This window comes from Hydra vulgaris, chromosome 06 (assembly GCF_038396675.1).
Source record: "Hydra vulgaris chromosome 06, alternate assembly HydraT2T_AEP".
Classification (NCBI taxonomy): Eukaryota; Metazoa; Cnidaria; class Hydrozoa; order Anthoathecata; family Hydridae; genus Hydra; species Hydra vulgaris.
In genome coordinates this window covers 40232858-40257818 of record NC_088925.1, presented here as the reverse complement: position 1 = coordinate 40257818, position 24961 = coordinate 40232858, and the positions used below count along the sequence as shown (strand labels likewise).

At 27.7% G+C, this 24961-nt stretch overlaps 2 protein-coding genes and 1 non-coding gene across 3 annotated transcripts; all 3 read right to left on the bottom strand.

The window, feature by feature from the left end:
- Positions 1-1002: 1002 nt before the first annotated feature.
- Positions 1003-3224, bottom strand: LOC136081852 (large ribosomal subunit protein uL16-like). The gene is made up of 2 exons (XM_065800140.1): positions 3164-3224; positions 1003-1674 (listed from the first exon to the last, which is right to left on the bottom strand). Exon 2 carries the CDS (start codon positions 1665-1667, stop codon positions 1104-1106), a length of 564 nt encoding a protein of 187 aa, XP_065656212.1. The 5' UTR covers positions 1668-1674; positions 3164-3224; the 3' UTR covers positions 1003-1103.
- Positions 3225-3944: 720 nt separating this feature from the next.
- Positions 3945-22220, bottom strand: LOC100206660 (cytosolic Fe-S cluster assembly factor narfl-like). The gene is made up of 5 exons (XM_065800139.1): positions 21996-22220; positions 21404-21586; positions 5663-5799; positions 5287-5508; positions 3945-5205 (listed from the first exon to the last, which is right to left on the bottom strand). Exons 2-5 carry the CDS (start codon positions 21548-21550, stop codon positions 4323-4325), a joined length of 1389 nt encoding a protein of 462 aa, XP_065656211.1. The 5' UTR covers positions 21551-21586; positions 21996-22220; the 3' UTR covers positions 3945-4322.
- A 943-nt stretch (positions 22221-23163) lies between these two features.
- Positions 23164-24293, bottom strand: LOC101238182 (ras-related protein ORAB-1-like). The gene is made up of 2 exons (XR_010639187.1): positions 24157-24293; positions 23164-23403 (listed from the first exon to the last, which is right to left on the bottom strand). It is a non-coding gene; the product is annotated as a ras-related protein ORAB-1-like (transcript).
- Positions 24294-24961: the final 668 nt, after the last annotated feature.

Genomic DNA, 24961 nt, shown 5'->3' with positions numbered 1-24961 from the left:
GTATAACCCGTAAATACTTGCAATATATCAAAAAGTCATTACAATCATATTTACAATGTAAATGAAATTTGGATTTTGTAGTTTCACAAATTAATTTTACCCCAGTAACCCGAGCCAGCTTGGAGCAGTCCTGTATGAAAGTATTTTATAAAAATCACAAGCATCGAGTAATTAAAAGAAAGAAAAAATTAATGAAATACATAATCAAAAGTTGAATTAGGTATAAACCATGCTTAACATGCTATGAATTAGATAATACTTTAAGAGAGAAAACAAAAAACTAGGTAACAATTACAATAGTATTCTTATTGAATGAACAAACAAAAATTAAAGATTGATAAGTTTAATCAAATGAAATTGATAAGTTTAATCGAATGAAAAGATTTTTACTTTATAATCGATTAGTATGGAAGTTGATAGTTGATTAAATCGATTTTTTAAAGTCGACTCTCGACTAAATCGACTTTAAGTCGATTTAGTCGTGAGTTGATAACAACACTACTACAAACACGATAGTACATGAAAATATTATATCAGAAGTCAGTTTTTTGTTTTTTAATAGACCTATTAATTACTTTTTTTAATCTTGTAAAACTTAATTTCAATTTATTATTGATCTTGAAGTTAAACAGTATAAAAATTTTTTTTTACTTTTTAAAGAGGCGATTAAAGGTAAATTCTTTTAATAAATATTATTTTATATGATGTTGCCTATTTCGATTTTTTTTCTTATTATTATACTTAGACATTAAATTTTTTTTTCTTTTATTATCTTTAATTATTTATAAAAAGTATTTTGCGTTAACATTGTAATTGAACTGATTGTAAAAATGGGTGAATATGATTGGTATCTATCGTGGCGTGACAATAGATTAAATTAAAATATTTTTTTAATTAAAAAACCATCAAAAGGCACGTGCACATCGAGCTTTCGTTTGAGTATCTACTCTCTCAGCGTAACACCCTAAGAACTATTGTTTGATGTCAAAATACTAAGCAATATAACAAAATAAAAATATATTGTCAAGGGGAGGGGAACTAAAATTCCAAAATCCTCCCGCCGCTTGTCAAACACGCATAATTATAATTTCAAGTTTAAAATCCTATACTTCTATTTCTCCTTGCAGTCGTTTAGTTCTTTCTTTATCATTTTGAAACATGTTTATTAACCGATCTCCGTGCAAAACTTGTTTCGGTTCTATCGGTCGTTTTCGCAGATGAACTCGAACGGGCAATTTTTTGGAAACTTGATTAAATGCTTCTTTAGCCATAAGTTCATTATCACAGTTGAACTCAAACAACCACTGACCAGCAACCGCTGAAGATGCCCAATAATCTAACTTACCTTTACCTTTGCCCATGCGCGTTCCTAAAGGTTTTTTTGTAAATGGCGACTCTGAAACAATTTTATTTACTTGGCGAGATTTAGTTTTTCTAATTATAGCTACACGAGCTGCTTCCATTGCAGATTCTTTTATATAACCTGTAGTCAAAGCATATATACCGTAATCCATTGAGTCAACATAGTCGCAATGAATAAATTCTTTAAGTTTCGGCTTTAAATTGATAAATCTTGCTTGCAAGCAACCAAGTAGTAAATTTCGATAAAGTAAATCGGTTGAAGATCGTAAACAGTTCGCTACTTTAATAGAATTATGCACGAACATAATTACTCTAACAAAAACAAAACAATTCAAAACATTTTTATAAACAATAAACTTTTAATAACTTCTTTATATGAGTTAAGATTATTTTCAAAATTTGGATGTCAAAAAATTCACAACAATCGTACAAAAATCAGTTAAAATTAAAAAAAAACTAAATAGAAAGCTTTTCATTTAACAGTTTTTTCGAGTGCTTGATTTAATTTTTGATGTTAACTTTGAGGCATAATGCAACAGTGATCTGTTTTAAACTTTTATTTTGTTAAACAAAACAAAATTGTTACAAGACATGACACTCGATCTATAAAATTTAAATACCAAAAAATAGGAATTAAACACAATTATATTCAAAAATCATTTAGATTCCATTTAGAACCAAAAAAGGTAAAAGAGTTGTTAAGCTAATAATTCTTTTTTTTCCCTGCAAGATTTAGCAAAACGATTAAAAAACAATTACAAATATAAACATATACCACAAAATATTTATTAAATTTATATTGGTTTTGAAAGAGAGGCATACGTGCCCTTTGGAAAAAATTGAATTGATAAATGAAATTAAATATTAAAAAGCATAATATGAATAATTAAAGTGAAATAATAAAATCATTATTTCACATTGATAATTATTTAACAATTAAATAACAAAATAAAAATTAACTTTTCATTTAAACTTTTTTGCATTAAAGTACGTGCAATTTTATTTTTTAAGCTTCAACAACTCAAGACAAGATTCTTATAATAGAAAATTTTATCTTAAAAGTAAAGATTTGAGAGTCATATTCTGTAAGAACCAGATTGTATCAAATACTGGATGCCACCTACTAAAAGTTGCCTGTTGTCGTTGATGCCATGGAGGCAGATCATAGGTAAGTTTTGATATATAAAGTAAATCTGAAAGAACTCTTAACATAGCACACTTTGTTGATAGAGAAATATTAAGAAATGGGTAGAGTTAGAAACAAGCATTATCTGATACATATAAATTTGAAAGTTTCAAAATCTTTATTTTTTGTTGTTCAATGAAGATCTTTATTGTTTGTTGTTCAATGAAGATTCTTTTTAATCCTTCCTAACTTTTTCTTAAACCCATATTCCAACATCACAGTTAAAACCTTAGTTCTAAAATAATAAAAAAAGGATTTTTCTCAAAGTAGTCACCCATAAATTAATTAATCCCTGGCTAGCATACATCACTATGAAGTATCTACTATATTTTTTTTTACAGATATTCTTATACAAAGAAATCAAGCTAGGTCTCCAAAAAAGAAAAATTAAATATTAATTTGAAAAATACTAATGATCGTTTTAAATAAAAATGAAATAACAGGTGTCTGTAAAATTTATAGTCATTAGAATGTCAGACTGACAATGTCACATAAAATATCTGGAGAATCAACATCAACATTGTAACATCTGAATTTAATAAGTTATTAGAACGCCTGTATTATTTAGAGTGTCATTACTCTACATTGGATTTTATAAATATTTTAAACATTTACCTTGTGTTGAGATCTATCCTAGTGTACAACTGAAAACAGCAGACCAGATTGAATACTATTATTTATAAACATAAAATACTATTACTTATAAACATAAATAAAAATAAAATTTCAAAAATAAAAAACAAGTTAATTTTAATCTGTTAAAAACCAATCAAGAAACAAAGTTTAATGTCAAATAAAAATTATACATGTTTTTTTAATAACAGTTTATTTCAAAAAACTATTCAAAAAATTTTTTATTTCAAATTACTAGTGATATCCAATAAAAATAAAAATTTAATCCCGTAAAAAGTTATTTCATAAAGTCTTAGGTATGTTGTCAAAGTTAATTATGAAAAGTCTTGACATAAATAAAGTAACAACCTACCATGAGATAAAAAAAACAGTTATTGTAAGAAAAATGGCAAAGATTAATATTTATAACATCTATAATTATAATGAAGTAATATATTAACAATGATATATCAATATTTACAAAGTAATCTTATGAGTGTCGCCTAAAATGAGAAACAAATAATAATGAAAAGATGCAAACAAAAGACTACAAACAAATACTTGACAAAAAAAACAACTTGTAAAGAATTATATAAAATAAAAATAAATAAAGTATTTCTTTTTCTTTTTCTCTTTGTTTACCATGAGACAAAAAAAACAAAACAGTAAGCAAAAGTCAATGTAGCAGCACTCCTCGCATGTTCTACCTATTTGTCAGTTGATACTAAGTATACTAAAAAAAATATAAAATAAATAAAAACAGTCTAAAATATTAAAAAACCGATTTATATATGCAGGTGAGAAATATATAAATGCAACTATATTTAAATACACAAACAAAATATAACTTTTAATATATCAAAATTGAGAAGAAATATTACAGTCCTTTTAAATTTTCTCACAATTTTTATAAAAAAAAACTGTTCAACTTTATCTGCTAAGAATTAAAAACACTGCTTTTGTTATAAAGTAAACATAACATTATGAAGTCTTTAGCTTTAATAAATATACAATTGTGGACTTGAAAACCAATTCATAAAAAATTTGCTTTTAATTAGACTATTTATTTTTCACCTTAATAACAGCACAATCGAAAAAATATTAAGCATAGACACGCCAACATGAAGTAACAAAGAATTAAAAACTAATTTGATACAAGTAATCACCACTGAATATTTAACGCTGTTTTCATTTTTTTGACTGCATGATACTGTGTATGCAAATCACTTTGTGAAAGTTGATTATATAATTCTCTTGTTTTTCTATCATGCAAAGGGTTTACAGGTTTTAGTAAATCATAAGTTGAAGCCACTAATTGAATAAGCGATTTAGCATCATCTACAGTTTCAGCACGAACTTGCCCACCACCATTTAAGCAGCCCAAAGGACAAGCCATAATCTCCACAAAATCATAATTGCATTTTTTTTGTTTTATTTTTTGAACAATCGACTGAATGTTTCTAAAACCATAAGCAAAAGCAAATCTCAACTTGACTTCACCATCTATCTCAAGGATAACTTCTTGAAAATCTTTATTTCGAAGTGGTTTATAAATAATTTGTTCAGGAATAACATTGAATAAAGAATGCGAAGCATGCAAGAAAACATGTTCCAGATAACCACCAGAGCCACCACCACGATGACTCAACAATTGATATTGTTCATCAACAAAGCTGTAATCTTCATCAATCAACGATAAAGAAAGACCACAAAAATCAATATTTTTTGTTTGTAGCATGATTTCAACTTCTGAGGAAGTAATAACAAGGTCAACATCTCTCGTATTATATAAATCATTATAAAAGTCTGTACGCGAAGCTTCAAGTTTTTTATCGTAGCAAGGCATAATTGTAACATGATAAATTTCATTAGGAGTTTTATTTAACTTTTTACCTAATAGCTGCTTTACAATGCTACCCATGATTTGTTGAGGAGATTTTGTTTGACTGATATAAGGAATTAAGAGCTCTCCGTGTGTCTTTTCAGCGTAACATATCCAGCCAGGACATGCTGAAGTTAACATGATTTTTTTATCACTTTTAAACCTTAAAAAAACAGTTCTTGGTTACAAATATAAATTTTACATTTATAAATTTTTAAAAAATAATAACTAATAGAAATTTTACCTTTCTACAAACTCTTTCTGCATTTCCAATAAAGATATACTTCGAGCAAGATTTGTATCGTATACATAGTCACAACCTATATCTTTGAAAAATGTAGTTAATTTTGAATAGGCATCTGATACAGTAACATGGAATTTAACTGCAATAGAAACTAAAGATTGTGGAGACATAGAAATCACAACAATTTTTTTATTTGCCAAAGATAAATTGTCTTCAAGAACTCTAAATATTACAAAAAATGGTTTAAAATTTTTATTTAAAAAGCATGAATTATCATTAACATAATAGTAAAATTTATTTTGATTTAGAAAAAAACAAAAAAAAAACAGCACAATAAACAAAACTTTTTTTTAACAAAACAAAATTTTGAAAATACTTTTCTAATTGAAGACAACTTTGTTCAGCAATAAGTACACTCTCTGCAGATGTAATACATCCACTGCACGCTAAACAATCATTTAATGTTATGTTTGCTTTTTTCAAGCGAACTTGCTCTCCGCTGTCTACATCAACCTAGAAATAAAATTATTGATAAATTCTGCACAACTTTGAGTTATTAATAAATGCACTCTATTTTTGCCGTTTGTTAATTGTTAATGATATTATGCTGCACACACTACACTGTGGTTACACACACTACACTGTGGTCTACACTGCGCTAAGCATCTCTATTTTAAATAAAGCTGAAAGGTTTTAAAAGTTTCGAAAGATCTTTTTATTCAAAAGATTACACAACTTATTATTTTAAAATTGCAATTAATATTCATTCAGATTTGATTTTTTTTCCAAATATTAAAAAAAATATTCAAGATTTACCATTTAGAAAATTTTTGGGAATATCATTTGGGACTCTTATTTTAAAAAAAAACAACCAATTTATAGCTTTATCAACAACAACAACAAAAACATACAAAGTAAACCAAACAGATTATACATAGTAAACCAAATAGATCATACATAGTAAACCAAACATATCCCACACAGTAAACCAAAAAGATTCTTTATAATATAGGGGAACAAAAAATGAATTCTTAAAAAAAATTTTCTATAACTTTTACAAAAACACTTTTTGTACTCATGTTTAAAGTAAAGCATTTTAGAACTGTTACAGGCCAGACTACTTTCAATAACGTTTAGAAATACTAGTAAGTCCACTGTTTTGGGTACTGAAGAAGCACATTGTCAATTGACCACATGCCCACCAGTTAAGAAAGCACGTTTTGATGACACTGAAGTGGCAGGTATGTACATATACTTGCACACTAAAATAGTGAAGTACATTTAGTAGCTTCTTTAAAGCAATGAAAAAAAATACACATAATAATACTAAAAATAATCATTAAGGAATATTAAAAAGCATTGTACATACAAATACTAATATTACCATAAAATGGGGTAGCTATGGCTTATTTTGCACCTTAACATCTATTGTGTGAGAGCCACAAAAATTATTTCCACAAACATCAAGTACTTTTAGAAGTGCTTAGAAAGGATAGTTAAAACTATCTGTCTCCCATTTAAAAATTAATTACTTGAAGTATCTTTTAGTGGGTTTAAATGGTGCGCCAAAGTCATTTCGTGGCATATTTAAACTTTGAACGAAACAAATTTCACTATATCTTTATACTGATTTTGCAACTTCAAAATGTTTATATTTATCATTCCAACATAGTAACTACCATAATATCTACAAATGATTGTTAAAAAAAGTTTTTTCTAATACATGGGGTAACTTTTGCCCGGGCTAACGTTGCCCCATGTTGTGGGCCAAAGACAACCCATTTTTTTTGAGCCTCACTTGCAAAAAGTAATAAAATATTAGGTTTTCAAAACAAGATAGAAACTAATGGTTTAAAATTAATTCAGTGTATATTGAGGGAAAGTATTTAAACCAAACCCTAACCCTGAATGTAAAACTTTACACACCGAAAAAATATTGGATTTTAGGTGCTTCTTCTAAAGTGCAATTTACAATAATATAACAAAGACTTAAGTAAACTAAGAAAACTAAATAACTAATAAATTTCCCACAATTAGCTCCTATCGCTTAAATTCTATACCCTGCGATACCAAATTTAAATTATTGAAAACAAAAATTTTGGCTTTAGCCAAATTTTTTGTTTTAAAATCACCTTTTTTACTGTAATCATTAAGAAATAATAAAAAGCATTGTACTAAGGAATATTAATAAAAATCATTGAGGAATAATAAAAAACATAAAAATACTAATAAAAATTATTAAGGAATAGTAAAAAATCTGAATCAGAAATTCAAATACTTTCAGAGCATTATGTTGAATGTTCATCAGAAATTCTGATGTTGATAAAGAAATTGTAACTATTGAAATTTTTAACAAGATCATCAAATTTTTTATTCATAAAACAAGTTAATAATGTTAAACTATGATATTGTTATAAAATGAATGAGTTTTAAACTTATCAAGTGATGGGTAACCATCATTTGATAAGCTATTGAAGCAGTAACCAATGGGCAGATACCTGTAAACATATATTAGTACACAAAACATTTATTAGTACACAAAAGTAAAAAAAAAACTTTAAGTATTTTGAATAAATTATAAAAATTTCTTTTAAAAATTTATAATTTGAAGTTGCTTCTGTAATTAAAAAAATTAATAGAGGAATGTGGGAAACAATTAAAAAAGGTTATAATCTATTGGAAGAATATATGTAAATATAATTTATATCAAAATTAATTAATACTATATTACATATTATTCTTTATTTATATATTTATACGCTCCAAACAAATAGCACACACTATAAATATAATTCATTTTATACTACTTTAAACATTAAAATACTCAAAAATAGTCATAATCAGAGAAATATTTAGAAACATATTGTTTATGGCCTCAAATGTTTTCCCACACCAAAATATGGTAGACCATATGATATTTTCTGGTGACAAGAGAATAGCACACATCAGTCATTCAACATTTGATTGCAACAGACAAATTGCTTACACTTGGTAAGTGATACATATATTAATGTAGACCAAAGGGTCATCATATGTGGACTAACCATGTCTGTTACAGAGGACTACTATGGGATTTGGAACTAAGTTAAATGCTAAATAAGTCGCTATGATCAAGGCATTTGTATCAACGCCTGAGATGTCCAAACATATTAAGCAAAGTTGGAAGGTGATCAAGAAGATTATGAAGGATCCTGATACATATATGAAAACAAAATCCTACCAAAATGCTTCAAAAAGCGTAACAAACGTCACATACTACAAGTGGCTTCAAACACCGGCTGTAGTGCCCAATTGATACACCCCCAGCGGGAAATTGATGTGTCATTGCATATGATACAAAGAACGTTACATGAAGCCAAACATCTGAAGTATGTGAAGCATATCTCAACACCGGCAATGCAGAAACATCACATGGAGAAACGCATGGTGTATACAAACAAACATTTGTCTTGTCCACCTGATTAGGGCTCAATTATTTGATCTGATGAGAAGAAATTTAATCTTGATGGTCCAGACAGATATCAATATTATTGGCATGACTTACCAAAAGAGCCTGAGACAAAATGGTGGTGGTGTCATGATTTGGGGTCTATTTTCCAAAGCTGGATTATCTGAATTGAAGTTCTTAGATTCGAAACAAACAGCCGAAGACTATATTATTACACTCTCTGATTACTAAATGCTATATGGGCATGCCAACTATGAACACAAGTTTGCCTTTATGCAAGATGATGTATCAATACATATGACAAAGACCATGACGGAATTTGTAACATGACATCCAGCGCATCCAGTCACCCGACTTGAAATCCAATTGAAAACATATGGGGTTACTTGTCTCATCACGTGTATGCAAATGAAAAATAATACATAACATCACGAAAATGACCATCCAGATGGAATGGAACAAAATCCCTCAATCTATGCTTGAAATGCTCATTTCCTCCTATACATACATATATATATATATATATATATATATATATATATATATATATATATATAATTTTTTTTCTTCTATTATTTGAAAAAGTGAGTAAAATTTGAGGGCAAGTTGTTGCAATATTTTATACAAAGTATATTCATATTTTTGTTTAAAAAGTTTCTTTATTAAAGGTTCTAATTAAATAAATGACTTGTATAAAAAAACTATATAATAAAATATATAAAATATTTTTTATATATTATTCCTAAATTTTTTTTTTTTATTGTTTAACTTTAATCAAAACATGTCAGCTATAAGAAACTTATAGTAATAAACTAAAAATTTCAAAAGTTATTGATAATTTTGATTTTTCGATATGTTATGTTTCGATATATTTTTTGAAGTTTTTTTGGGGTTTTACTGTAAATTGTGAGGTATACGACCGTAATAAGTTGTAACGAATTGCTTGAATCATAAAATAACTACAGGTTTTATTTTAAACACTTTTATAGTTATTTCTGAAGAAATTTTCTAAAATGAAAATTGTTATGAAATTTTGTATAACATTTGTTTTATTATTTTACATAAAAATTTTTTTAAAATAAAATCTTAGTGCGTTTTTAATTCCTAAAAACAGAATTTAATTAGGCTGGCACAGATGTATTTTTATACATTGTTTCCAGTTTAGGATGTTGAATGCTGGATCTTCTTGACTCAATGCATGGACTTTGCTTGTGTCTCTGTTTTTATGACTAGCCAACTCATTCTATTATCTCCTAATGAGGGTGCAGCTGTAAAACTCAGTTTTATGGTTCTGAGGCCAGCTGGTAGTCAGGTTTCCCGAACTCTGTGGTAGCTCTCAGAGAGGCTGATTCCATCAACAGCTGAAAAATATCAAAGTATTAACAGTGCCATGTTGCGCATGGATGGTGTCCCTGTTTGTACTTTTGGTGTGCATTGCGGAGGCCACATTTGGAGCCCTTTGTTACAGCTTAGGGTTTATTAGTAGTAATGAGGCAATTGCTTGGGCTATTAAACAGTGTTTTGAGTACTATCTATGCTTTGAGTCAAGTTCTTCAATCTAATTTAAAAATGAATAAAGTACCAAAAACTATAAAACACAAAAAACCATCATCATCACCAAGTTCTCGAAACCTATCATTCACTAATATTCGTGGTCGTCGAAGTAACTTTTCTTCTGTTGAGTCTTATCTCTTGCAAAGTTCACCAGACCAACTTGCTCTTTGTGAGACTAATTTGAGTTCGGCTGTCCCATCTTGTGATCTTAGTGTTGATGGTTATCTTCCTCTAATTCGTAAAAACTCCAATAGTCACATGCTTGGCCTCGGCATTTACATTCATCAGAATTCACCCATTTGTCGTGAAACTAGGTTTAAATCCACAGACTATTCTTTCATGTGCTTTCGTTTAGCACCACTTCACTCTATTGCCTTTCTCTTTGTTCTATATCTCTCTCCTTCATCTCAAGACTGTACTCTTTTTGACATTATTTCTGATCATATTGACCAAGCCCTCTCTCTTTATCCATCAGCTAATATAGCTGTTGTTGGTGACTTTAATGTTCACCACTCTGAATGGCTTGGCTCTAGTGTCAGTGACTCTGCAGGCATTAAAGCCCTCAACTTTTGCCTTTCTCAATCCCTAACTCAAATAGTCAACTTTCCAACTCGCTTTCCTGACAACCCTAATCAACTACCTTCTCTACTTGACTTATGTCTTGTTTCTGATCCTAGTTTCTCCACATTCACCCTTAGGTGCTTCTGATCACAGTTTGATCTTTCTAAAACTAATATCTCATTCTTCTTCATCACCTGAATCCCCCTATTATTGAACCTCTTACAACTACCTTAAAGCGGACTGGGACTCTATCCGTGACTTTCTTCGTGATGGCCCTTAGGTAGAAATCTTTCGTCTTCCTGTCGACAAATGTGCTTCTTACATAACTTCGTGGATTTAGGCTGGCATGGAATCTTTTATTCCCTCTCGACGATTCCAGGTCAAGCCTCACTCTCCTCCATGGTTTTCCTCACATTGTGCTGCTACGATTGCCAATCGAAACCATTACTTCCATACTTATCAGCAAAACAATTCTCCAGAAAACAGATGTCTGTTTATTACTGCAAGAAACAATTGTAAAAAGGTTTTGTCTAACGCCAAAACCCGCTATTCTCAGGTCATGAAATTTCGTATCTCATCTCAAAAATTAGGCTCTCGTGACTTCTGGAGAATCTTTAATAATATCAATAATAAGGGCAAATCTATAATTCCACCTCTCTTGTATGGTTCAGACTTTGTCACCTCACCTAAAGACAAAGCAGAATTGTTTTCTAAAAACTTTTCATCAATATCATCTCTTGATTCCACTAGTTGCGTTCTATCTGATATTGCCAACAAACAGGTTGATCCATTGCTTGACATTCGTATCACATCCAACTTCTGTATCTAAAGTAATTTCCTGCTTAGACTCTTCTACAGCTTGTGGCCCGGACAACATACCTGTTATTGTCTTGCAGAAGTGTTCTCCGGAGCTGTCATCTATACTCTCAAAACTATTCAACAAGTGCTTATCAGAGTCTTGTTTTCCAGCCTGCTGGAAAGCTGCATCTGTTATCCCTATTTTCAAAAATTATGGAGAGCAATCTGATTTGTCTAACTACCGTCCCATAAGTCTTCTTCCTATCTTAAGCAAGGTTTTTGAATCTTTAATTAACAAACACTTAATTTCTTATCTTGAATCAAATAACTTACTTTCTGACCATCAATATGGATTTCGATCTTCTCATTCTACAGCTGATTTGCTAACAGTAATAACTGACAGGTTTTATCGTGCATTAGATGAAGGTGGAGAGGTTAAGGCCATTGCTCTTGACATTTCAAAAGCTTTTGATAAAGTTTGGCATGCTGGTCTTCTCCATAAGCTTTCTTCTTATGGTGTATCCGGCAACATCTTTAAGATCATTGAATCCTTCCTTTCCAATCGTAGCATAAAAGTTGTCCTCGATGGACAACACTCTTCTTCTTATTCTGTAACTTCAGGGGTTCCTCAAGGTTCTATCCTTGGCCCTATACTCTTTTTAATTTACATTAACGATTTTCCAGATATTCTCACATCTAAGGTGGCATTGTTTGCTGATGATACTACCATTTATTCTTTTTGTGATAAGAAACCAACACCCTCTGATTGCTTGGAGGGGGCATTTGAGCTTGAAAAGGATCTCACTTCTGCTACAGCATGGGCTCACAGTGGCTGGTGAACTTCAATTCAGATAAAACTCAATTTTTTTCGGCCAATCGTTATCGCAATAATTTAGATCTTCCTATATTTATGAACGGTAATGTACTCGATGAGTCACCTACTCTTCATCTTCTAGGATTAACTCTTACTTCCAGTCTTTCTTGGAAACCATATATCAAATCTGATGAAAAATTAGCATCTGCTAAGGCTGCATCTCTTTATCGAGCTCGACACTTTCTTACTTCGGATTCTATTCTCTATCTCTATAAATCTCAAATCCGGCCTTGTATGGAATACTGTTGCCATATCTGGGGCGGATCTTCTAATGATGCCCTTTCTCTTTTAGACAAGGTGCAAAAACGCATTGTAAACATAGTTGGACCTGCTCTTGCAGCCAACCTTCAACCATTATCACATCGTCGTAATGTTGCTTCTCTTTCTCTTTTCTACAAATACTATAATGAGAACTGCTCTAAAGAGCTAGCGCCTCTTGTGCCATCTACTAAAATTCATTCTCGTGTTACTCGTCATTCAATTAAGTGTCATCCTTTTTCTGTGACTGTTTCTAAGTGCTCTAAAAACGCTTATTTGTCTAGTTTTTTTCCTCGAACATCACTGGAATTCGCTTCCTTCATCTTACTTTACTGATTCATATAATTTGCAATCTTTTAAGTCGTCTGTCAATCGTTATCTTGCTCTACAATCTTCATCTTTTCTCTTTCAGTAACTTCCAACTTTAATTAGTGGCTGCTTGCAGCCTTGTTGGAAGCAAAGATGTTAAAAAAAAAAAAAAAAAAATATCCTGAAAACTGCTCTTGCATTTATCTAAACAAATTTATTGTTTATAGACTAAAAGAATACTTTTTTTTCAAAAACACTTAGGAGTTAAAATAATAAATTAGTTTGAATGATATTTAATTTCTTAAGTCTTTAAAGTCTTTGAATATAATTATCAGTTTACTAAACAAGTCAGGTAAATGTGAAGTCTCACACAATTAAAGTATTGCAGCTCAATAAAATAATACATTCCATCAATGTAATTATAAATTTTTTGTTACCAAATAGAAGTTACAGATTAACTAATAATTTGTCTTTAGACTCTGCAAGGCTTTTACATTTAAAGTATTGTGTTGCAATTTTTTTTTTCATTTTTATTTCACTATCGGGTAGCAACTAAGTTTTATATTATATTTATCAATGTTGGTTTAACATGTCACTAAGATCTATATTATAACCCTGATAAAAAGTTTTAAAAAAAATCAAAGTTATAGGAGATAAATGCAGTTGTTTAAACTTGTTGCAACAAGTCCCGGTCTCCCCTACTTTTTCATATTGATAGTTAACCTTTTTTTATCTTTAAGTTCAGTGATGCAACTTAATTTTACTGTCTTGGAATATTGTTATTTATGATATAAAAATTTTACAGTCTACTGTCACATACATGTCTGCAAAAATTAAGTTGCATCACTGAACTTAAAGATAAAAAAAGGTTAATTATCAATATGAAATTAGGTTATAGGGCGAGATTTTTTTAGAAACTCTATAATATAAAGAGAACTTGCTATCGCTCTTCTAAAAAAAGAAGGTTAAAAAACATATTAACTTATAATTATAGTTAAAAAGCTGTGGCATCACTGAAGCCATTAACAGGATAATTAATGTTTTTAAAAATAGCGTGGTAAGAAAGTCAAAACATCATACAAAAGTTTAGATTTTGTTGAATTTAACATTGAAGTGCTATCAGTAAATATTTGTAAATTATTGTATTATTGTTTTCATTTTCTTATAAATTGTACATTATTAAGAGATGGAATCCAAATTAGAAGTAAAAAAGATACAGAATACCAACTATGTTTCTAAGGGTCCTGATAAAAAGAAATGTCCACAGAAAGATCTAAGATATTCCGATACATCATAAATAAGAATATTCCAATACATAATTTATATTACACACTAAAAAAAACTTGTGAGTTATTTAAGGAAAAACATCAAAATTGTACGACCTTCGTCCACACAATGTAAAACTTGTTACAAAATTTGATTAATGTTTGTGTTTGTAGTTTGCATGAAAATATGCGATTTGCCATGCAAAGGTTTGAAACGGTTCAATAAACACTAGCAAATTTTTTGATACACTTGAATTTAAAATATCTTAGGACAAGTGGAGAAAACCTGAAATGAAGACAAATGCAAAAATCAAAAAGATTCTACTGTCAACAAAAAGAAGTCTACTGTAACAAAACTTATCCAGCATATATCATCAATGCGTGATAAATCAATCAACAATTTTTAAGAAATTGAAGGAAGTTTTGATGAGTATTATTCTGAAATTGTGGTAATCCAAGTTGACTGTGCTGAAATCATGACCCTTGCAGTTTGAAACTTTGAATCAAAAACATTAGCTATATTTTCTGAATCAACTGATAATACAAAATCTTCAGTTATAACATACAAGAAAATCCTTCACTTTATTTCTAATTGAGCCAAAGAAGTAAAGTGTCCCTTCTCAGTTAAAAAAAATAAATATGGCAGTAATGATTATGTTTGTAAAATAATTTAAGAAAAAATTTTTTCTGGCATTTATTTGCAGCAATGCATGGGAAAGCTACTGTTAGGCGAATCACAGCGCTAAGAATTAAATCAGCAGCAGATTTTGCATTAGCATTAAAAGATTTTTATTACAAAATGACAAAATTTTTAAACGTGATTTTGATTCCATCTTTTGTTTTACCACTGAATTTTGCAACACTGAAATGATAATGTTTTTCTATGAAATAAATCAGTATGAAAACATTGCTGTTTGTAGCTTTTATATATATATATATATATATATATATATATATATATATATATATATATATATATATATATATATATATATATATATATATATATATATATATATATATATATGTAAAATGTCTGCTTGCATTCTCTAAATGTGTTCTAAATAATTAAATAATACTGGAATTCAAAATATTTTGATAAAAAAAAAGTTCTTTAAAAGAATATCATGTTGAGTCTCTTAACAAGCAAAAATTTATCAAAATTTCAAAAATAATCATAATTATATACAAATAATTTTAATAAATTTTTTTTGTAAAAGTGCATACTTTTTTTTAGTTAAAAAATGTAACTTTTTAGGCAGTGAAACTTAAAATAACGATTATGGCATGGCTGTTTACATGTTTTGAAAATTTGAACATTCAAAAAATGTGCTGAAAAACTTAGCGTAAGAGAAAATAAAAAGAGAGTAACTAGAACTAAAACACAAAAAATAAATATATAAACAACAAAAATAAAACCTAAAAAACGAAAACAATAATTATTTAAATTCAAGTTTTTAATTACATCTAGAATAAAAAACTTTAAATTTTTTGTATTTATAAATGTTTTTATAATATGGGAAAACCTTATAAAGTAACAATCATTGTGTGTATGTCTCTCTCTCTCTCTCTCTCTCTCTCTCTTTCTCTCTCTCTCTCTCTCTCTCTCTCTCTCTCTCTCTCTCTCTCTATATATATATATATATATATATATATATATTAGCAATGTATTGATTAATCGGCATCAGCTTAATCGGCCACTTTTTACACAATTGAAATCAGTATCGGTCTTTTTTTATTAATTTACCGATTTTCCGACTGATGACATTTTAATACTTTTATCCTGCATTATTATAGTAATTAAATAATAAATAAACTAAACTTTATGCATTACTTAGAATTTCTTTGAGAAATTGTTTATTTTGACTTTGTTTACAGGCAATATTGTTTATTCCTAATATGATGTTTTTAACCTTTAATTTTACAGCTGAATATACTTATACTTTTATTACTGTTTTATTTTCAGAATAATTTTATTTTGTGTTGTTTTATTGTTATACTTAAAAGTAACCTATTTAAGCATTGCTATCTATATGTGTTCAAGTAAAAAATATATATATAAATATAGCCTCCTATATATATATATATATATATATATATATATATATATATATATATATATATATATATATATATATATATATATATATATATATATATATATATATATATATATATATATATATATATATATATATATATATATATATATATAATTTCAATTCGCCTCCCCAAGGCCATGAAGGCCAATTCAGTTGAGGCTACTTTAGTTATGGTTACAGCCCTATCTCAACTTTATAACTTCTAAACACAAACCTTGACAAACAAGGCCGCTGCGCGGGGAAACAAGTTGAGTGCGGTACTAACAGGGACGTGATGGCGATTAAACATCACAAAATAAAGTTATTCTAAAAACAACTCAATTACCTAAAAATAACTTGGATATCTAAACAACATATAATTGTTGTTTAGATATCTAAATTGCTAAAATTTAATAAAGAATTCTAAGTAAGCTCTTGACTAACTTATCTAAGGGTTTTGACAAAGATTGGCAGTTTGGCCTTCTCCATAAGCTTGTTTCATATGGTGTATCTAGGAAAGTTTTTGAGATTATCAAATTGTTTCTTTTTAACCGCTTTATTAAAGTCATCTTTGAAGGCTAACACTGTTCTTTATTTCCAGTAACTTCTGGGGAACCTTGAGGTTATCCTTGGTCCTATTTTGTTTCTTATAAACATTAATGATCTTCCTGACAACCTTTCATATAAAGTACTCCTGTCTTGACAAAAAAACTTCTCTTTTCAATTGCTTAGAACAGGCAGCTGTTTTTAAATCTGATCTCACTTCTGTAACAGATTGGGTCTCACAGTAGCTTGTAAATTTAACTCCAAAGAAACTCAGTTATTTACTGCAAAAAACTACTGCAGTCGACATTCCTATATTGATAAATGGCAACCCTCTTGCTGAGTCCTCTTCTTTATGTCTTCTTTGATTATCATTTAGTACTGATCTTTCATGGAAACCATATGAACAATTAATTGCTACATTAACATCTATTAAGGTTAGATAACCTTAGCAGATGAAAATATAGTTGGACCTGGAGATGCATTGTAAACATTGATGGAACTAGAGATAAAAGCTCAAAGAGCTTTTATCTCTAGTTCCATCAATCAAAACTCATTCTCGCTTGACTTGTCATTTATTAAAGTCTCATTCTTTTACTGTATCTGTCCCTGCATGCTCCAAAAACTTTTGTTCGCTTAGTTTTTTTCACTGTACTTAAATCCTTTGGAACTCTCTCCCATCTAAATGCTTTCCTGACTTATATGACCTTCAACTTTTTAAGTCTTCTGTCAACCATTTACTTGCTCTATAACTGAAGTCTTTTTTTCTAGTAACTCTTAACTTAATAGTGGTTGCTTGCAGACTTGTTGGGAGTGAATCAGAATAATAATAAAAAAAGTACTTATGATAGTGCCATTTTCTTTTTAAAATTAAAATTAAAAGCCTTCCTCTAAAATTGTATTTATTTTTTAAAAGTTTTCTTTTCATAATAAAAAAAACTAAAAAAATGTATATTTTTTCGTTTTTCTAATATCTTTTTAAAAAATGGCTTCCCTCTGATTTGGGTCCAAGTATTTGTTGTACTGATTCCATGAAAAGTACTGATTCCATGAAAAAAGATAACATGATTTTGAGTTGTATGGTTTTATATTTTCAAAACTTTAATAATTAGTTAAGTCATCAGTAACGGCATTGGTCTTTTCCCATCCATCGGCATCAGCCAAAAAAGTGCTATCTGTACATCACTAATATATAAATATATATATATATATATATATATATATATATATATATATATATATATATATATATATATATACACATATATATTAGTATATTAAGTGATAGACTGCCTGCCCCAACCAAACCCTCAGTCAATGTAGCAGCACTCCCTTGCGGGTCAGGCTAAAAGATAGTAGATGTAGCAGCACTCTGTTACGAGTCAGGCTATTTGTCAGTGGATATAGTAGCACTCCTTTGCGAGTCAGGCTATTTGTCAATCCATGTAGCAGCACTCCCTTGCGAGTCAGGCTATAAGATAGTCGATGTAGCAACACTCCGCGCATGATTTACAGTAAAAAAAATAAAAATAAATTTATATTGTTTAGTTTAAACTTAGTTAAAAATAAGTTTATATTGTTAAAAACATTCAGAATGTTTTAAAAACATTCAGAATGTTTTTAAAAACATTCTGGTCAATTAAATTTGCGTTTTTGGGTTGTTTTTTTTAAAAACGAATTATTTGTAATTAAACTAATGGTTTTGACTTTCATCCAACACGCAAATGTTGGACGAAAGTGAAAAGTAATTAAAAGTGACGTATGTGTTGGCGTAAGAATCACTTTTTTCCTTCCGTGCTTCCCAAACGCAACAAACTATAGAACTATATATATATATATACACACACACACACACACACACACACACACACACACATACATATATATATATATACATACACACATACATACATACATACATACATATATATATATATATATATATATATATGTATGTATATATGTATATATATATATGTGTATGTATATATATATATATATATATATATATATATATATATATATATATACATATATACACATATATATATATGTATATATATATACAGGGCTTGTGATAAAGCGATCGCAATCCGCTCGTAAAACGCACCCAAAAACGGTATTTTCAAACGTTCTTGGCGCGATAAACAATAAGCTCGTTCAGCTTATAACGAGCGTATAAATTACGCTCGTCCAATAGTTTGGGATTATTTTTTTATTTTCATTAAATATTTAAAAAAGATTTTTTATTAAAGATATTCTATTATCAAAGCACTAATATAAAATATAAAAAGCACAACGTCGTTCTCTTTTGCACTAACGTAATGAATGAGCAGTTTGAAGTCGTTAATAGTCACTAATTTCAATAATGGAATGTGCACGTGGAAACACAATGTGAATACAAAAATGCGCAAATAAAATAAGAATAGAAAATTAGAAAACCATTATAAGAAAATTGAAACTGCAGAGTATTTTTAATCTTGTGAAAATATCAAGTAATATTTATTTGATTTATTGTTTGTAATATTCCACACATCGTTTATAATAAAAATAAATATAAAATAGCTTTTGTTTATAGTATAGGTTTTTTATTAGCTATTATTTTTTTTATCTCAAATTTAAAAAGATTCTGTTGTTTAGAATGTTCGCAATCACATTTGAAAAGGAAACAAAGTAATGATGTCAACATTTATTAAATGAAAAGTTATTATTCTTATTTATTATTATTTCAAATTATTCTTGTGTCATTTTTTTAAGATTAAAAAAAACGTAATTTAAAAAAGAAATTTAAGAAAAAAATTAAATAATTAATTTGAATAAAAAATATCAAGAAATATAAAAACCATTAACCGTTAATTAAGTTTACAGCGTAACATTTTTAAATAAATATATCAAAACAACGAAGCAAAACTAAGTCACTAAATTATACTTCAATACTAAATCAATAAGAAGTTGTGTTTTTGTTTGATATTATTTTTTTATAACATAAATAGTTAAAAATAAAATCGCGATCTGACAATATACAAGAAGTTTGTATATTGTTTGTCAACTCATGAAACTACTTCATAAGTGTGATACTAATTCAAACATTTTTTGATGAAAGAATTATGTAACAAATAAAAAAAGATATAAAAAATAGAAAGCCTTTTATGAGCATTGCCTTCAGCAATTTTCATAATCGCGCTCGCCGACGTTATCTTGAGCGCACATCATCACGCTCGATGAAAACATATTATAATTTTACGAGCGCGATATAACACGCTTGACGATTTTCTTTATCACAAGCCCTGTGTGTGTATATATATATATATATATATATATATATATATATATATATATATATATATATATATATATATATATATATATATATATATATGGGGTGTACTGGAATGGAAATTTTAAATTTTACCTTGAACCGGATATGCCAGAAATGTTGACAAAATTCTGGCCAGAACAAGAATTAATGTTATTTTTTACCTTCAAAAATAAAGTAAAACCCTGCACCTCAGCAGTGGCTATATACTATACTTTTAAAACCTATAATATATATAACCTTCATTAAGTTGACTCTTGTTACATTATAACAAAATATGTGGTTTTATTTGCTTTTATAATGTTATGATTTGAAAGTTTTAACCTGCATAATATTTATATTTAGAATTATTAATTTATTTTCCATTTAGGTTTAAATTGAAATATTTACTGTAATAGGCACCCTATATTTTTTAACTATTTAAAATTTAAGTAACATTCAAAATGATAGAGGAAGCATCATTTTTGATGAAAAACGAGCTAGTTTGTTGCCCAAAACTAGAAAACAACTCTTTCTGAACCAAATTTCTAAACTTCCAGAAATCCTTACATAATTGATTATTGCAAAAAAAATTACATTGTGTTGGTTTAGAAATTTGTATTTTTTTACCTAGATTTATCTATAGTTTTTTGTTGCCCTGTAGGACAATGATTTTTTGATTTAATTTACACAGTCTGTGTCACAAATATTAAAAAATAAATTTAAAAAATAAATTCTGGCATTCTGGCCAGAAAAGGTGGGCATCAGGTCAGCAAAAAAAATTAGATACAAAGGTCTTACTATAAAACATTGAAACGAGGTCAACAATTTTTTGTTGACCTCAAACACTCTTAGGTCAGCATTGCCGAATGCCGACCCTAATTCCATGGGCTGTATTTATATATATATATATATATATATATATATATATATATATATATATATATATATATATATATATATATATATATATATATATATATATATAATATATACATACACTTACATACTTGACATAAAAAAATTTATAAAAAATTTTACTAAACAATTTTAATCAGTAAACATCAATAGGCAAGATAGTACAATAAACATTGGTAAAAATAGCAAGTTAAATTTACACAGTTAAATAACCTGGTAATAACTATCTCCTTCAATCTTTATAGTTGTATCACCTTTTTTCTTCACCTTTTCTATCTCTACAGGCTTAATACAGACTTGAGATGGAGTGATAAAATCATTGAGATCTGTAAGCTGAAGAGTCCCACTGAACTTAAACATACCAAATTATTAAGTAACTTATAAATTGAGAATTACCTAAAAAAAAAAGTACATTGAGAAAAAAAGCAAAAAAATTAACTTAAAGTAATTAAATAAAACAACATGTTAAATAAAAGTTCAATTTATTTTGTTGAATTTTTTTTATTATAAATTTTATTTTATTCAGGGGCTGTTAAGACAATCAAGATATTATTTTATTATTTATCACCCTGAAACATAATTCCAAATTACAAACAAGGTTGCTGTATGGAGAAATAAATTGGTTATGCATACTGAACTTTTTTAAATGTGAAAAGTTAATCATATCAAGATATTTAATTTATTTACTATTAAAATATTTATAATATTTTAATATAATTTATTTAAAAATAAATTATATTAAAATATTTAGTGAAAATATTTGTAATATTTATATTAAACTGACTTTAAATAAAAATAAACTTACGAAAACAATTTAAAATTATAAATATCCACAGCAGTAACTTTGGTTCTGCTGAGGTGTATGTTGCAAAAATATACTTCCAGGTCCTGAATCAAATGAACTTAATGATAACAACTGTTGATGTTTTAAAACTAAATCTTCAGATAATTTTCTGATAGTTTCTTGTATGTTAATATGGTTTTTAGCACTGGTTTCCGTGTATTGAATATTGTTCCAGTACACAAACTCCTTAATGTTAATGATAAAAAAACTCGTTTAAGTAATTCAATAAATTCAACAACCTCTAGTAAATAAATACAATACTTAAATCTATTATATATCAAAAAACACAATAATACTTAAAACTATTATACTTTAATATTAGTATTTTGTTAAATAAAGATTTGTTTTTTTAAACTTTTCAAACAAAGAAAAAAGAAATAAAAACACTTTTATAGTTTATTTTTATGTATTAGAAAACTATTGTCTTCATCATGATTTTCTCTTTGATTTGATGTTGTGATTTTCTCTTGCAAACCATTTCAAGTCAGTTGTGTTTTCTCTGTGCCTCTTTTAATACTATTACTGATTATTAAAACTCAATAATTACTAAAAAAAAGCATAACTTGTAAAACATAAATATGTTTATTATTTTGTTAGCAGGTGTTTGCCTCATATGCAAGTCTAACAGGTGCTTTCCTGTGTACATGTAACAGGTACTTGCCTCATGTGTAAATCTGAATTTTGAAACAGTAGCATAGATCAATATAAATATAAGGAAGATAAATATAAAATATAAGAAAAACACATATAAGAAGATTTGAAATCTATACTTATTTGCAAATTAAACCAAACTAATTGCAAATTAAAATATAATCTTTGCCTTGAACTGGTTTAAAATGTTATAAAATAATTAATCGATCAAAAACTAGTAGAATAAAGTAAAATGTTCTTAGCAATATTTATCCTTGTCTATTTTATTTACACATTTTTTTAGTAAATGATTAATTAATTTTATGCCTCTACAAAAATTTGTTATTTGTTATTTATTACAATTTGATTTACAAAATTAATTTACAAAAAAGTAAAATAACTTAAAACATTTGAATAAAAAATTATATAAATATTGTTCATATATAGTAATCCAATAAACCTCAATATCTGAGCTCGTAACAGTTTGCTCAAGATCACATTTATTTGCTACCAATAATAAGTTGATGTCTTCTCCACAATACCTTCTTAGGTTTTCAATCCAGCTATTCACACTATCAAATGTTGTTTTACGTGCTAAATCAAACACAATAAGAGCTGCATGAGCATTTCGATAAAAAACAGATGTAATGCCTCTAAATCTTTCTTCCCCAGCTGTATCCCAGAGCTCAAGTTTTATATGCTTTTTGGAAGCACCTGATTCAACGTTGATATCACAAACCTACAAAAATTATTTATAATAATTTTGTAAAAAAGAAGTGCAACAATTGGTTTATCATTTAATAATATTGAAAGCAAACTTTATATAAGAAAGTTGTGAACATATATTCTGTGTTTTTATTTTATAAAAATTGCACATTTTTATTTAAAAAAAAAAACACAATTAAACATAGTTATTAAAAATATTATAACTAACATAAAAATAATTTAAAATATTATTAAATTAGTTATTAAAAAAATTTTAATGTTTATTTTCCACAGGTTTTTATAATGCTATTTTATTTAAATATGACATTATGGAGAAGTTGAAGCAATTTTTACAACCAGATACTCTTCCTGACATTTACATGTTTTGCAGAGAAAGAATGAATATTTTTTATAGTGATACTACTAGAAAGATTACAAACCATAGTTTACATGCCTCTTACCCTTAACCAAAATTAAATTAGGGGTTTTATATCAGAGTTCTCCTTTTTCTAGGTAAGTTGCTTTTAGCATGACTAAGAAGTCTCACCTGCCCCCAAAATAATTTTTTTAAGCAGGAGTTGAACCTTGCGCTTACATATCAACAGTTCAATGTTTGATCGCGCTACAACTGTCGATATGCACTATAAAATTTAAAGGACTACAATAAGATAATACATATAATATATTTGATAATATATTGTAATAAAATGTAAAAATTAGGCAAGGTATATTCAACAAAATTAACAATATATAATATTAAATAATACTATAACCTTAAAATCAACACCTATGGTAGGTCCTAAGTTTTCATCAAAAGGTCTGGAGCAAAAGCAGTTTAACAAACTAGATTTCCCCACTCCACTATCTCCAACAACAACTATCTTAAATGCATAATCATAGGAATCCATAAATTCTGAAAAAAATCTTAACTTTGAATCATACTAAATTTTTATTTCTAGTTTATATTCATAACATGACAAATATTCAAGTCAAAATCATGCATAATTAAATCAATAATGTACATAAACAAATGCTAATCCTTAAACTGAAAGCAGAAACTTAAATGCTCTTAAAACATAGTATTTTGATTGGAGAACTTTGATTTCTGAAAATTTTAATTAGTGTAATAATAATATGGCTATATAAGCAATAATTGGCATACAATAAAAAAACAGAAAATATAAATAAAAGATACTAAAATAAAAAATCACAAATTTAAAACATTTAGATTTTAAGTTATAAATAGGAATGAAAACAAAAAAAAAACTAATACAAATAAAAAATAAACAAAAAATTACAAAACCAAATCAAAACTAGTTATAAAATGTCTTAAAATTTTATTGATATCTGTTTATTGATATCTATTGATTTACACATGAACACATGCATGTGTGCATATATATATATATATATATATATATATATATATATATATATATATATATATATATATATATATATATATATATACATATATGCATATATATACATACATGCATATATATATACACATATTTGAAACACTTGGTGAAGATTGAAAAAATTTATATTAATTTTTTAAAGAAATAAACAAAATATTAAATATATAAACC

Excerpts from the sequence above, each read along its gene's own strand:
- LOC136081852 (XM_065800140.1), bottom strand. The coding sequence starts at position 1,667 with ATGTTCGTGCATAATTCTATTAAAGTAGCGAACTGTTTACGATCTTCA.
- LOC100206660 (XM_065800139.1), bottom strand. The coding sequence starts at position 21,550 with ATGTTTAAGTTCAGTGGGACTCTTCAGCTTACAGATCTCAATGATTTT. Across the intron at positions 5,509-5,662 it reads AGTTGTCTTCAATTAGAAAA|AGTTCTTGAAGACAATTTAT; the intron begins GTATTTTCAAAA and ends TGTAATATTTAG. Across the intron at positions 5,206-5,286 it reads CAGAAAGAGTTTGTAGAAAG|GTTTAAAAGTGATAAAAAAA; the intron begins GTAAAATTTCTA and ends TGTTTTTTTAAG.